This window comes from Physeter macrocephalus, unplaced genomic scaffold, assembly GCF_002837175.3.
Source record: "Physeter macrocephalus isolate SW-GA unplaced genomic scaffold, ASM283717v5 random_451, whole genome shotgun sequence".
NCBI lineage: Eukaryota > Metazoa > Chordata > Mammalia > Artiodactyla > Physeteridae > Physeter > Physeter macrocephalus.
In genome coordinates, this window is record NW_021145737.1 from 2,780 (window position 1) to 18,384 (window position 15,605).

General features: G+C 49.5%; 1 protein-coding gene across 1 annotated transcript in view; it reads left to right on the forward strand.

Annotated features, from left to right (window-relative positions):
- Nucleotides 1-675: 675 nt before the first annotated feature.
- The window catches only part of MORN5 (MORN repeat containing 5), a gene marked incomplete at its 5' end in the record, with an annotated part of 33,085 nt that continues 18,155 nt past the window's right edge, over nt 676-15,605 (forward strand). Inside the window, 3 exons of the mRNA XM_028485554.1 lie at nt 676-823; nt 2,505-2,616; nt 6,755-6,886. Of these exons, the coding sequence (XP_028341355.1) occupies nt 676-823; nt 2,505-2,616; nt 6,755-6,886 (392 nt within the window). The remainder of the gene's footprint in view (nt 824-2,504; nt 2,617-6,754; nt 6,887-15,605) is intronic.

A 15,605-nucleotide genomic window follows, 5' to 3' on the forward strand; every position in this document is an offset into this window, starting at 1 on the left:
GTCAGCCCCCCAAGGACAAGGACTGCTTCTACCTTGATCACTGTTGTGTCTGTAGTATTGTATCCAACAGACTAGACTCGGCAAGGCATCTGGCATATAGCAGGTGTTCTGTAAATATTTCTTGGAAAAAAGGAAGGAACAAAGGAAGGAAGGAAAACAGAGAGGTTTAGGAAAGTCTCCAAGATGATACATCTAGGGCACGGTGAAGTAGGATTCAAATTCCTGTTTGCTATCTAAATTTCACACTTTTCCCAGTTTCCTACTTATGGCGCAATGGGCAGTGGTAGGCTGGTTGTGGGGGATGGGGAAGACCCAGCATCAGCTACCAGGAAACCTGGCCCCCATCTCTGCCTCACAATGCTTACTGTGTGGCTTTGGACGCATTGTTCCCCTCTCTGGGCCTCCCAAGGGGGGGCTTCCAGGGGCAGTGTGAACTCCAGGACAGTCACTACCTGAGAGAGAGGGAGAACAAATAGACCAAACCCTGCATCCCCTTCAACACACAGCCCTTCTTACTTTTGAGCTTTGAGGGAAACAAACATTTTGTTTCTGAACAGAACATTGCTGGGACAATAACGTCCGAGGACCCTGAGGTTCCTGCTGGCTCTCCTGCACCCGCCAGCTCTGATCCTCCAGCTGCCATGAGGGCTCAGTGACTTCCCTTTGTCCTTACAGGATGGAGGGTGAAGCCGAATACATCCTCCCTACCGAAACGAAATATGTTGGGGAAATGAGGGACGGCATGTTTCATGGACAAGGAACCTTGTACTTCCCCAGTGGGAGCCGATACGATGCCATTTGGGAGAAAGGATTGGTTGTAAAGGTAATCAGCTGGGGAGGGAGTCTGCAGAGGGGAAAGCCTCAGACAGGAAGAGCCCCCCTGACACGCACCCTGCCCTCCCCCTCTGCTGTCCTCTTCTCCCTCCTCTTGATCTTCAGGACTCTGGAATCCTCTCCCTCTGGATCCAGAAGGGCTCCTGGACAGGCCATGATGAGTTTGAATCCTATTATGCCACCAACTGTGTGACCTTGAGCCCATGACCTCCCCTTTCTGAGACTCATGTTTCTTGTCTATAAACTGGGACAATGGTTGTATTAGTATCATATTGCTGCTGTAACAAATTACTATAAACTCAGTGCCTTCAAACAACAGAAACGTATTCTCTTATGGCTCTGGACATCAGAAGTCTACAATAGGTCAGCAGTACTGCATTCCTTCTGGAGGCTCTGTGGGAGGATCCACTTCCTTGCCTTTTCCAGCTTCTAGAAGTTGCCGGCATTCCTTGGCTCATGGCCCTGCACCCCTCTGACCTTCACTTCCATCATCACATCTCCTCTCCCTCTGCTTTTATCATCACCTCGTCTTCTCTCGCTCTGACCCTCTTGCCTCCCTCTTATAAGGACCCCTGTGATTACACTGGGCCCACCTAGATAATTCAGGATAATCTCCCCACTTCAAGGTCCTTGGCTTAATCACATCTGCAAAGTCCCTTTTGCCATGTAGAGTTAACACATTCATAGGTTCAACGATTAGACGGGGACATCTTTGGAGAACCGTGATTCCACCGGCCCCAAGAGCACTCGGCATCTCCTAGGGTGGTTATGAGAATAAATGAGGCAATATATGTGAGCACTCTGCTCGGTACCTGGCACACAGTAGGCGCTCAATAAATGTTCACTCCACCATTACTATTGTGATGAATCATCTAAGTCAGGAGTTCTTAGCCTGGGATTTGTGGGCCACAAGTAGAATTCAGGGAGTCAATGAAATCTCCCAATTTATATACAAAAGCTTCCGTGTACATGTGACTATAATTTCTCCAGAGAAAGGGTCTATAACTTTCATGGGATTATGGGCGTGTACAGGGGCTGGCTCATGACCTTAAAAAAGGTTAAGAAACACTCCTCGCTTTACAGCTTGGAGAATCTAAGCCCCAGGAAGGGGATGTGACTTACCCAAGGTCACCCAGTGAATTAATAGTATTGGAATTTCCACCCATGTTTCCTGATGCCCAGGCCAATGCATGTCTACATCCTGAGGCTTCCTTTAGCACTAAGGCAGCAAAAGCTGAATGTACATGTTTGGACAAAGAGCCATGACCGAGGGCTCTGAACTTTCAAGCCGGGATAATAATAAAAGAATAATAGTAACATTTATTGACTGTTTATGCCAGCCCTATGTTAAATGCTTTTCATGTCCTGTCTCACTGACTCTCATTGAATCAATCCTATTAAATATACAGCATTATGTTCCAATTGGACGAAGGAGGAAACCGAGGTCTACCGAGGATAGGTCATCTGCCCACGGTCACACAGTGAGTTGCATATTTTGGGTGCCAGGACTTCATAACCACTCCTCCTAATCACCGCAGCTGTGATAGCTGTGATAGTTATCACTTCTTTCCTATGGCAATGAAAAAGCCACCCTTTCCCTTGACTTTTGTCCTTCTTGGCAAGTGGGCTGTGGGTTCCTCAGACCTGTGTGTGTGCTCCTTATCTTCCAGGGCACGTACACCTTCTCAGATGGGCTGCAGTATGATGCGGAGAATTGGCATTACTGTGACGGCTACGATCGGAGGTTTTACACTGAGATCTGCTATGGCTTGAAGCCCACAGGTACCCAGGCACCCTTCTTTCCCTTCACACCCAAACGGAGAGGAAGGTGAAAAACGGTTCTAAGTAAATGGGCTGTGGCCCACTGAAGTAACCCAGCCAAAGGAGAGGAGTATGGAGCAGGGTCACAGAATGCAGAAGCGCCAGGTTCTAGAATCAGAAAGGCCAGTCCTCAAATCTCAGCTCCCCTGTACCAGCCGGGGACCAAGGGCAGTGCCTCCACCTTTCTGTGCCTCAGTTTTTCCCCTGCAAAATGGGACAATAGCATCATTTACCCCACGTGTCTCATAAATAAGATCACTCGTATAAAGTGTTTACAGCAGCGTCTTGCACGCGCAGTAGGTGCCCAGTACCTCTCAGCTGCTGTCGCTCATCAGATCAGCTGTAGCACCGACGTGGAGCGGCACCGATGGAGCGTGTGCTCTGTGTATCGGGTTCCGGGTGAGGCCCTCTATAATCCCTGTCTCATAGAATCTCCAGATGACCCTGCCATGTCTGCCTTCCTAGTCCCATGTCACAGAGGAGGAAGCTGAGTCCACGTAGTCCAGACATGTTTCCAGTGGCAGAGCTCCCATGGGAGCCCATGTCTTCCTCTCTGAGGTCCCCTGCATCATGCTATGTCCCTGCAAAAGTCGAGTTCCATCACAGAGGGCGACATCGGGGCTAGAGTCTGGATTCTGACAGCTTAAGGGGCTTATCCTGTGTTTCTGAGACTCGTGTGAGGTCAGCTGAACCTCAAGAGGCTAGATTTCGGCACAGCCCAGACAACATATCCAAATGTGGGAAGATGACGTGGCAAACTGTAAAAAAAAAAAAAAAAAAAAAAAAATCCTATCATGAGATAATGTGGTGTAGTTGACAGAGCAGAGAGCTGGAAGGTCAGGGTTGGGGTCCTAGCATTCCCCCTCAGTAGCTGGATGAGCCTGGGCAACTCGACCTCCCTGAGGACAGAAACCTCCAGAAAGCACTCAGGGTCGGAGTCAGTCAGTGCAAACCCTGGCTTTGTGACCTGGATCAGATAGTTGACCAGGTGAGACTCCTTCTCTCCCTTTGCTTTCCTGACACCTCACTCTCCCACTTTCTTTCTCTCCCGTCTCCTTTGCAGCTCCTCCTCCCCTTAATTATTAATTTTGGGGTTCCCCACGGCTCTCTGGCTTAGGCCCTCTTCTGTCATCATTCTGTGCCTTCTCCCTACAAGTTGATTCACTTTTAAGCCTTCATTTAATTGAAATCAAATTGAAATCAAAATCCCTGAGTCTCAGATTCCTGCATCCAGCTTCCCCAGCACCTACGTTTGGTTGTCCCTCAATTGGCACTGAGTTCATTACCTTCCTCACCAGCCGCCTCTCCCCCAGAGACTGTCACTGCCCCCCACCCCCAGCCGAGATAAGCCTAATCCTGCCTCCTCCTACCCCCGTGTGCAATCCATCACCTAGTCCTACGGATTCTGCCTCTAAAATATATCCATTTGTTCATTAAACAAATATTTACCAAGCACCGCCACGTGCCAAGTTGAGTTTCTTCATCCTCTCTGCTGCTGCCCTCTTCCAGACCTCCATCCTCTGCCCTTCTTTACCTGATCTCCTAAGATCCACGCTTGACCCCCTCTGGGCCATTCTCCACTCTGTGGTCACTTTCATCTTTGAAAACCATGAATCTGATTGCCATCAGCCCTTCAGTGCCTCCCCACTACCCTGAAGATAAGGTTCCACACTCTTAAAATGACCAGCGTGCTCTGGCTCTTGTGAGGTCCCCAGCCTCATCCCTCGCTCCCTACCCTTCTCGGATGTTCTCTCTGCTCCTCCAGGAGACCATGCTCTTGCCTTTCCCTCTGCCTGGAATGCTCTAACCCTCTCACTTCACCCAAATAACTCCTTCCCACCCTTCAGGTCTTAGCTTGATGCCCCTCTCCTGGGACCCTCCCCTGAATTCCCAGACTAGGCAAGTTCTCCCCATGAGAAATCACAGGGCAGCCACGATCCACTCCCCCAGCTCTGTCACGAGTGTCTCTCCTGAGGAGCTGACTGTGAGCTCCTTGAGAGCAAAGGCTCTGTGTCCCCAGTGCTTAGCACATTGCCTGGCACATAGGAGGTGCTCGATAAAGAGTTATTATCAAACAGGGACAGTAATATTGACATCACAGTAGGAGGTGACGGGTGCACTTAGGGTAGTTACAGCAATGCTGTTCGCAGACGTTCCCTGAGCACCTGCTCTGTGGCAGACATGGGCTGGGCCCTGGGGGACTGAGAGCTTCGAGGACACAGTCTCTGCCTTCACAGAGCTGCCAGTCTGGATGCCACTGGAGAACCTTGTAAATGGCTCCCCCTGGCTTAGCGATGACTTTGTCGTGAGCTCTTCACCCCAGCTGAGTCCTGTAGGCAAAGAGCTCCTGGCCTCAGGCCCTCAGCTCTCACACAGCTTAGGTTTTGCCAAAGCTGCGTCTCTGCCAGTCTTGAGGCAGCGCACAGCCTTCCTGCAGCCACGCCTTCTCCTCCAGCGGCTCCTGGCTCAGCAGCTTTATCCCAAGTGCGCACTTCCTTCCCAAGTCCCTCGGCACTCTGCTCACCTCTCCAAAAGCCCCCTCTCAGCCTCCGCGGCAGGCATTGTTAGGGCCGGGGGGAGGGTTAAGGCTGCCCTTCTCCTCTCTGGGCATCCATGAGATGGGCTTTGGCAGGAGGCTTCGGGGAGAGAACGGCTGTAAAGCGCTTGGCGTGGAGTGTGCCCTCAGTAACCATCAGCCAATAGCGTACCTGCTTATCATCGTCAGCCAACCTCAGGGCACCGCTGTGTGCGGGACCCTGAGCTGTGAGTGTGGTGCTGCGCTCGGCAGGCATCCGGCCCTCGGTCCAGAGGACAGGGAATTACAGACCCGCTAGTAGAAGGAAACCAAGAAGCTACTTATTCCAACCTTATCTCCTTTCCTCAGGCCTCAGCGTCCAAGAGAGACAACACACAGGGGTTATGACCTTAAAGGTACACTGACTCCTCTTTCCCTCCTGGTGGTTCCAATGTCCCCGGTCCTGGGAGGCGGTGCCCAGGCCCTCTCCTCCCCTGATATCAGCACCTTAACGAATAGGCTACAGAGCTCAGTATCTAACCTTGGGCAAGTTATTTGACCTCTCTGAGCCTCAGTTTTCTTATCTGTAAAATGGGACCACAGGGTTGCTATGAGGATTAAGCGAAATAGTAGGAGTCAAGCACTTAGCACAATGCCTGGCAGCTATTTTGGTAGTTTTGGTCAGGGTTCTTCATCACCTGATCCTTGCCCACCTGACCCGTTTCTTTCCTGCTGTTTTCCTTACACACACCCTGTTCCACAAGGCTTCCTGAGCGAGGCATGAAGGCTCATGTCTTGTGGCCTTTGCTCACACCTTGAATGCCATTCCTCTCCCAGACATGCCTTTCTAGCTATGTGGCCGACTCTGACACATCCTCAGGGTCTCCCTGATTCCAGAGCCTGTGCCCTTTTCATGGTGTCCCTAGAAATAGAGGATGGGGTCAAGGGAAGAAGATAGGGGGATGTCCACGTCTAATCATTGAACCTATGAATGTGTTAACTTTACATGGCAGAAGGGACTTTGTAGATGTGATTAAGTCAAGGACCTTGAAGTGGGGAGATTATCCTGGATTATCTAGGTGGGCCCAGTGTAATCACAGGGGTCCTTATAAGAGGGAGGCAAGAGGGTCAGAGCGAGAGAAGACGAGGTGATGATAAAAGCAGAGGGAGAGGAGAGATGATGATGGAAGTGAAGGTCAGAGGGGTGCAGGGCCATGAGCCAAGGAATGCAGGCAGGGGTCCTTATAAGAGGGAGGCAAGAGGGTCAGAGTGAGAGAAGACGAGGTGATGATATAGAAGCAGAGGGAGAGGAGACGTGATGATGGAAGTGAAGGTCAGAGGGGTGCAGGGCCATGAGCCAAGGAATGCAGGCAACTTAGTTCCCCAGACCCTACTCACGGAGCCATTTTCAGGGAGCTCCTCTGGGGCCCTGTGTGTGGTGCTTCTGCTCTGTACCCTGATAGGGAGTGTGTGGTCTAGAAATGGGGCCGGATTGTCACATGAGTAACCAGCCAAAAGTGGAGTTTAGGTTGGGACTGGGTTTGGCCTTGGTGGTGAGTTAATGATCCGTGATATCCTTTCAAGGTATCTCTCAACTCACCAATATGGACCCGCCTAGAAAAATCCCTCCAGGCTGTTATGACTGCGGAGACGGCTTCTATAACCCGACCACGAGGATTGTCAAGGACTATAAGAATCGCTTTCTGAGAAATGCAGGTATGTGGCACATGTTTTCTCTTCTCTCATCACACGTAGGTTTGGTCTATGGCCATACCACCCTGAACGTGCCCTATCTCGTCTGATCACATGTAGGTTTGTGCACACGTGTGCACACACGTGCATACATTTAGCGAGAAAGAAACTTTTGCCAATAACTGATTGTCCGAAAATTGACAAAAATTGATTGTCTGAAGGTTTCACTCTTTGGGATTCTCATGGCTGGCAAGTCTATACATAGTCACAGAGTAGGGCAGAGGACATTAGTGGTCTAAATGTGATAGCACATAAGTGTAGCACTGAAAGGATTCAAGTACTTATCTTTGCATGCTTCCCTGCAGCTAATAAGTGCCTGCTGTATGCTAGACACTCTGCTTGGTCTGGGCACCAAAGCTAGCCACAAACCCCTTCCTCGTGGAGCTTATGTTTGGCAAATAGCAGACAAGTACTATGAACAGTTAATTGCATCATGGAATAAGCATAAGGAAAGGGGAAAACATGGCCCTAAATGGTGGTGGGGGGTAGTGGAGATGGGAATGGGGTTCCAGAGAGGTGGGAGTGATGCTGTGAGAGCACAAAGAAGTGGTATCTAATCCAGAACTGGAAATTCCGAGAAGGATTCAAGGAGGAAATAGCTAGCCTGAGACCCAAAAAATGATGCGGAGTTGACCCTAAGGTGTGGGGAGAGGTCTTTCGGCCAGAGGAACCAGCACAGGTAAAGGCCTGGGAAGTGAGTGATGCCACGTGGTCCAAGATGACTGCTGGCCCCTCAGCCTGGGGAGTACCTTGGAGGATCCAGAACCTCGGTTTGGTGAGTGAACACAAGCTGATCAGGCTGAGAAGGACTGACTTACAGTGACCAAACTTGCAAGAGGTCAACGTACAAATAAGAACAAGAACATTTTCCTTTAACACCGTGATTCCTAACCCTTCTCTCTTCTAGAGTCACAGTCCTACTAGGAACAACCAACACTACGTACCCTCTTTGTAGAAAAATGCCCACATGTGCACACACACAAATATATATGTGTACACACACACACACACACACACACACACACACACACATGCATTTTGCATATAGTCTTAAGGGGTTGATGCTTGCCCTAAAGACCCAGGTCAAGAAACCCTACTGTGTCATGAGAAAGAAACTGCCAGGTAGACCAGAAGTCCTGGGTTGGCTGCTGAGGGTCTCCACTCCCTGTAGGGAAATTTACTCAGTAATTCAATGATGATCAGAAAGTTGCCTTGTGGTGCTGGAATAAGCGCAAAGGGAATCGTCATCTGATGTTGTGGCTGAATCCTGGAGCTGAGATACCCCTCGCCCACTGGGTGCTCCTGGGGGAACATGGAAAATGCTTGTATTCCAAGTCCCTGGCACTTTTCTCTGACTTCTCGTCTTCCGTTAACAGAGTGTACTATATAGAACAACACTAATTCTGCTGGATATAAATAGGCTCCCGTGAAGTTTCTTGATCAAATCAACTAAGGAGGTACTGAGTTAAGTAATACTGAACAGTTTTACTTACTGAAGGGCTTCTCAGGACCTTTTAAATGCTGGTGTACTTTGTAGTTTTCCTTCCCGGCACTTATTTCAACTGTAATTAAATACTCACTTGTGTAACGAATTGCTCACTGTCTGCCTCTCCCTCTAGACGGTAAGGTCCCTGACAGCAGGGACTCTGCCTGTCTTGTCTCCGCTTGTACCTGTCCAGTGTCCAGTCAGAAAAACAAAGAATTTAATATCAGGAAATTGGTTAAGTAAGTATTGGAGAGCTGAAAAATCAAAAGGAAGACATCGAGGTGACAGAGAAAGTAACTGCAGGAAGCAGCTACCACCTCAGAACTGGGGGGTGGGGGGGAAGCAAGAGATTGGGTCATTAGAATGTAGATTGATAGAGGCCCCCCCCAGCCAGGAGCTGCATCCCAGACTTGTGAGGAGGGGGCACTGCCCCGGAGGGCCTCTGGAGAAAGCACAATGACACTGATTCTAGGAGTGTGGGGAAAGCTGGAAACTGGAAGTGAAAGGCCACTGCTGAGACACTGTCCAGAACAACAAGCAAAACAGGAAAGAGCGTGTCCCCTCCCCCTCTGTCTGCCTTAGAAGCACCTGACTGGGGGCCAGCTGGCAAAGGAGAAATATCCTCCCCGTGGCCCCAGTCCCAGCATCGCCAAGCAGAGTGTAGAAAGGTAGGTTTGGAGTTGAGAGTCAGTAGCTTCATAACTGGCCCCATCAACTGCTTTTTGTTGCTCAGCATCCAAACACACTCTTCTCTGCTGCAAAGATAACACATTTATGCTTTTTTGTATTACAAGTTGCAACTATCCTTCCTACTAATACAAAGATGCTCTCACCACCTCCTCGGAGAGGGGAGACCTTAAGCCCAATAGACGTTGCATCCGTCTTTGAGTGATGTTATCCCTTGACAGTCCTGCCTAATCTACAACCTACACGCCTCTGCCAAGAATCTTCCTATAAAATATTAAGGGGAAAAGAGGAAAGAAGAGAAAAAAAATTAGTTCATAAAAGCAAATATGTAGATAGATCACTGATAGAGATACTGTTATACATAAACATACAAGCAAGGAAGAAAAGCTGTATCTTCAATACAGTCCTCTTTCTATAACTGGTCATGAGGCTGTAGTTAATACTTATAAATTCCTTTTTCTATTATAAATTCCATGTTCCATTTGCTTTCTGCCCACATTTCAGTTGGTCTGGTTTTTTAACAGGTAGGGCAACCCCAACCTTCATTCTTGAGGGGTCTGAATCCTTACTGGTCCTGCCTTTTTTGGTTGTTTTGCTGGTTGGTTTAGTTTTGCATTCATTTTTACTATTGGCAGTGGCAGTACTAAGAAGCGCCCTAGAGAACCCCCTTGGGTTCCATACAGCGTCTCCTTTCCCCCGTAACAGCAACCCAATTTCCACCTGGCAATCGAGATCCCTCACTCCAGCCAGAAATGTATTCCCCTACTTTGCCTGTTGTTTCAGTGGCATAAGGTGCCAAAATGGCTAGGTGGCTGCTTCTACTTCCAATTCAATCGAACCATTGTTGTATCAATTGGTGGGACCATTTCTTCTTGAGAACTAAGGCCTCTGAACCAGTAAAGTTCAAAGTTACAGGAGAAAGGAAGCAACATTTTTTCTTAAAAACTGGCACACTGCTGTAGCTCCAGCACCAAGCACAGACCCAGGCACATATTAGGCGCTCATTAACTGTATATGAAAAAAATAAATTAAGGAATGAGTGTGTACTGTGAATCTCTACCAGAGAGATATATTTACATCATTTACTAAAATTATTTGACCATAAAATTAGTTGGGAGATGGGGCAGCAGGGAGAATTTTTATGGCACTAGTGTTTGGGGGAATTCTGTGTTAGCATAATCTTTCTTCAGTTGTTGTATAATACAACTGATGCATTTTCAGTTTTCTAGATTTGAATTGTATTCCAGTCTTGCCTCACTGAGAGGACATGCTGGTCCTGTGCAGGTTCACAGACTAGTGGAAAAGACAGATACAGAAAAATATAATCACAATATCATGTGATGTGGGCCCTGGTTGGGGGAAGCCCTGGAGAATGGTGGGGGAGGGATGGGGAGGGAGAATTGATCACCTGTCCGGGATGGAGGGTGTCAGTCAGGAAAAAGGTCCCAGAAGTGATAGCTCTTTTTTTTGGCTGCGCCACATGGCATGTGGGATCTTAGTTCCCCGACTAGGGATCAAACCCGCGCCCCCTGCAGTGGAAGTGCAGAGTCCTAACCACTGGACCACCAGGGAATTCCCCAAGTGATGGGTCTTAAAGGATGAGTAGGGGTTTCATAAACAGGATCGTTGGGGAAGGACATTCCAGGCACAGGGAACAGCATGGGCAAAGACACAGAGGCATGAATATGCATGGTGTGACTGGGGAATCAGAAACTGTGGTTCCCAGAATCCTGTGGGCAAAAGCCATGCTTGATGATAAACTTTAAAATGCATCATGGGAAAAAAAATAAAATAAAATAAATAAAAATAAAATAAAATGCATCATGGGGATGCACAGAGGATTTTAGGGCAGTGAAAATACTATGGATGATACTATGATGATGGATACATGTCATTATACATCTGTCCAAACCCATAGAATATACAACACCAAGAGTGAACCCTAATGTCAACTAAGGACTTTGGGTGATTATGACGTGTCCATGTAGGTTCATCAGTGGTAACAAATGTACCATCTGGTGAGAGATGTTCATAATGGGGGAGACCGTGCAGGTGTGGGGCAGGGAATATATGGGCAATCTCTGTACCTGCCTCTCAATTTTATTGTGAACCTAAAGCTGCTCTAAAAAATTAAGTCTTTTAAAAAACTGCATCGGGGAAGGGAAGGCCATTCTTAGAAGGGCAGACACTGATTATTGTTTGGGTGACAAATATTTATTGACCAGCTGCTATGGGTCGGGCTCTGTGTTAGGCATGAAGGTGACAGCGGCATCCTAGAGGCTCTCAGGCAGCAAGAGAAAGTGACAGTGAAAAGGATCGTGACAGTTCAGAGTTGCTGCAAGAGAACCTCATGCGGATCCCAAACCCTGGAGGCCAGCAGGCCAGGGAGATTTTCTGGAAAAAGCAAGATCTAATGTGAAACCTAAATAAGAGCAGACAAGTGCATCAGGGTTGGGAAGAGTGTTAAAGGCAGAGGAACAGGACGTGCAAAGGATTAGAGACGGGGGAGAGCGCCGCACATCTCAGAGGCTACAGGTCGTTCAGGAGCGTGAGACACCAATATGGCAGGGGAAAAAGAGCAGGAGAGGAGGCCCAAGGGGGCAGGAGGAAAGATCACAGGTGTCTCTTCAGCTGAGGGCCGTGGGGGAGTAAGGGAGGGTTTTAGGCGAGTGGAATAGTAACTGATTTGTCCATTAGAAAGATTTCTCTCGGGCTTCCCTGGTGGCGCAGTGGTTGAGAGTCCGCCTGCCGATGCAGGGGACGTGGGTTCGTGCCCCGGTCCGGGAGGATCCCACATGCCGCGGAGCGGCTGGGCCCGTGAGCCATGGCCGCTGAGCCTGCGCGTCCGGAGCCTGTGCTCCACAACGGGAGAGGCCACAACAGTGACAGGCCCGCGTACCACAAAAAAAAAAAAAACCCGCGTACCGCAAAAAAAAAAAAAAAAAAAAAAAAGAAAGATTTCTCTTGTTACATTAGAAAAGGAGCCAGAGGATAGGAAATAGGAGATCCTTCCATCAAGATGGCAAGAGAGGGGCATCTGACGGGCCACGGGCCCCGGGTTCCAGGCTGCCTGCTGGCTGACCCTGGGCCAGTGCCTTCCCTCTCTGGGCCCCTTTCTCCTCATCTGCAAAATGAGATGGTTGAACTGGATAATTTCTAGGGCACTTCTAACCTTAAGAGTCTATGATGGAGGAGGAAGGGAGCCAAGGGGTATTTTGGTCCTGATATTATAGGACAGATCAAGTTTGGAGTGTCCTGAAAACCACTAAAAAGGGGTCTCTGTTAGTAGCCACCTGGTCATTACCCTTGACTCACCTCACCTTGCCGGGGACTGCTGTGGCCTTCTGTCCATCTTCTGTTTTCCCCCGGGGCCCTTTCTCCCCTGCATCCCAATCTGCCCCGTAAACGGCGCTTCCTGTTGGCGTCCTGGAGGCTAAGGACTGCTGGCCGCGGGGGCCTGCGGCGGGTGACTGAGGCCATCCCAGAGTAAACACAGTGGCCTAAGCCGCTGCTATTATGAGGCACATGCCACCTGGGTGGGTCAGAGCCGGGAATGCCGTTTTATAGGAGGTCCCAGGCTGAGGGACCAGCAGGAGGGTCGCCTTTCGCTCTGAACTGCCTCGGCCCCTCACCATCTTGAGCTGGCTTCTTTTCCCCCTGGGCAGAGAGAAAGCCCTGGACGGCTGAGCTACAAATTGCTAGGCTGTGAGCACGCTTGACAGATCCCGGTTTGCTAGACTTGGGTTTCCAAGTGTGGCTTTCTTAACTGGAAAGGACGGTACCTACTGCTGCATCACTGTGAGAGTTTAAATCCATCCTCCCGCGCATCCAAAAGTCTCTGAGTGCCCGCAGCGCGCCAGGCTTTGGGGAGCAAGGCAGGCAAGAATCCTCTCAAACTGTGGCTCTCAAACCGTTGGACCTCGGCTCGTATCAGGAATGATTTACATCATGACCCAGAACACACACAGACTCACACTCAACGTATGTATTCTTACATGAGATGTGCTAGGATAGTTTCTATTCAGTTTTTTGGGGTTTTTTTGGCCTTACGGTGCAGCATGTGGGATCTTAGTTCCCTAACCAGGGATCGAACCCGCACCCCCTGCATTGGAACCGTGGAGTCTCAACCACTGGACACCCAGAGAAGTCCATATTTTCTATTCAGTTTTTTAAAATGATGGTTGCTATGCACAAAATTGATTTCACAACCTTCTTAAGGGTCAGGACCATTGTTCTAGGCAGGCTTCCCTGACCAACCCCTCCCTCCCCGCCCCCCGGCCTCTCTCCATCCTGTCTGTGTGAGATGTCCGTCCTCTGTGCTCCCACAAGCCTCACAGCACTTAGCCCATGACAGTAGAAGAATCTCTATTTGCCTATCTTCCCCACTAGACTAAGAGCTTCTTGAGGGCGGGGACCATGTGTCTGTGTCTGATTCAGCCCTGGGTGTTCTGCACCTCACACGGATCCCACAAGTTGGAGGTAATTCAACGTTTGTGAAAGAAAAGCAGGCAGGCGAGCAGAGGACCTGCCTATAAGTCCCTCAGATTCTTCGCCAAGTTATACAAAATTCAGTCCCCGGCACATAATAGACAACTTATTTTCAATAATAAATATAAGCCATTATATTTCTCTGCACCTCCAAGTTTGTAAAGCTTAAAAGCTTAAGCATTAGAGATCTCAAACCAGTGGCTGTCAAGCCAAAGTTTTTGCTTGGCTGGCCCCATGTTGGAAATGGCATGGGTTTGGGCACCAACAGGGGGCAAGCACTGCCCAGGTTCCCGCCACTCCCTGCTGTCTGACCCCCATTAGCACCTGTCATTGTTTGGGGTGGGGGGGTCACGCCATGCCGCAACTTGCAGGATCTTAGTTCCCCAACCAGGGATTGAACCCCGGCCCGCGCAGTGAAAGCACCGAGTCCTAACCACTGGACCTCCAGGGAATTCCCAGCATCTGTCATTTCTTTAAGGTACCCACCTTAAAGCCTTTGAGCTTATGACCCCTGCGTCTCCTGGGAACTCTACGTGCATCCTGTGAGCTGGGAATGGGTGTGTCCTGAGATTAGGAATCCAGGTCAGGGAGTGATGAATGACAGACTGGTGATGGTGAAGCTGGAATTCTAACCCACTCCCATCTTCCTACAAGTCCTGTGGTCTTTCCACTCCACCCTGATGCTGCCTCTCTTGGGACCATAAAACCATAAAAGACAGCAACTCAATGTAGGCAATATTGCAATTAATACAGCAGACACAAAGCAAAACAGAGACTGAGTTAGGAGCTCCCTCCCACAGGAGGCTTGAGAGCGGGAAGAGGTCAGAGAGATAGCGTGGTGTGGTGGAGAAATGCCCAGGACCTAGAATACACACATCCGGCTGTCCTCTGGTCCCGGATCCACCACTGGCCAGCTAGGTGGCCATGGGTAGCTTACTTCTTGTCTCCTCTTGGAGCCTGTTTCCTCATCTGTAAAATGAGCATTATAGTAGTACTTAATCTGGAGGAATTGTGGTTAGAAAAGATGGAGTTAAGTAAGCAAAGTACATAGCACAGCACCCAGCTCAAGGCACGTGTCCAGTGATCGGTAGTTGTGGCTGTTATCATGGTACTGATTACTGACTCAAGCTGGGGGAGAGAGAGGCGAGTAAGCCCTGGGGTTTGTTAAGATTTCTCTAGGTGTTTGAGAGAGGAGAAGGCTCTGAGGGGACATGTGATTGGACGTGCTAGGTCTCTCTGCCTCCTCAGGGTTTTGCTGGGGAAATGAAATGCTGCTGAAACTCCGGGGTCTGCAGACTCTTGATCACTGTGTTCAGAGTGCCAGTCTACCTTTCACCCCCCTGTCTCTTCCCACCCCATGGTCCAGCCCAAGCAGACTAGCTGTCCTCCATTGATCAGCATGGCTCTATTCTCACATGGTATGTTCCCCCCGCTGAGAATGCCCTTCCCCCTCTCTCCCGCCTCGCAGTCCTCATCTCTCCATGCTCAGCACACAACAGAAGGCCGTGGTTCACCTGCAAACCCGGAAGAATGGCATGCAGCTTCACCTGCACGTCCACAGCTCAGGGTCACAAAGCTGGGAAAGGCATGCACACCGAGGAGGCGCCTTACCAGGCCCTGGCTGAGTGCCTTACCTGCTTATCTCTGCTCTTCCCAGCATCCCAAGTGGGGAATTTTCAGGAGTCAGAGTTTGCAATGAGAAGATCTGGTCTCAAGTAGGTTAATAACTTGCTCCCAGTCACACAGCTGGCAACAGAGTCGAGTGGGACCCAACTCTGCCCAAACCCTGTTCTTTTCCTTCTTCTTGCCAGCTTTGTGTCCTAGCTTGTTCTTTCTTTTTTCATATATTTTTTAATTAATTTATTTATTTTTGGCTGCTCCTCTGTGTTACAGTGCGCAGGCTTCTCGTTGCGGTGGCTCCTGTTGCTGCAGAGCATGGGCTCTAGGTGCGCGGGCTTCAGTAGTTGTGGCACATGGGCTCAGTAGTTGTGGCTCGTGGGCTCTAGGGTGCAGGCTCAGTAG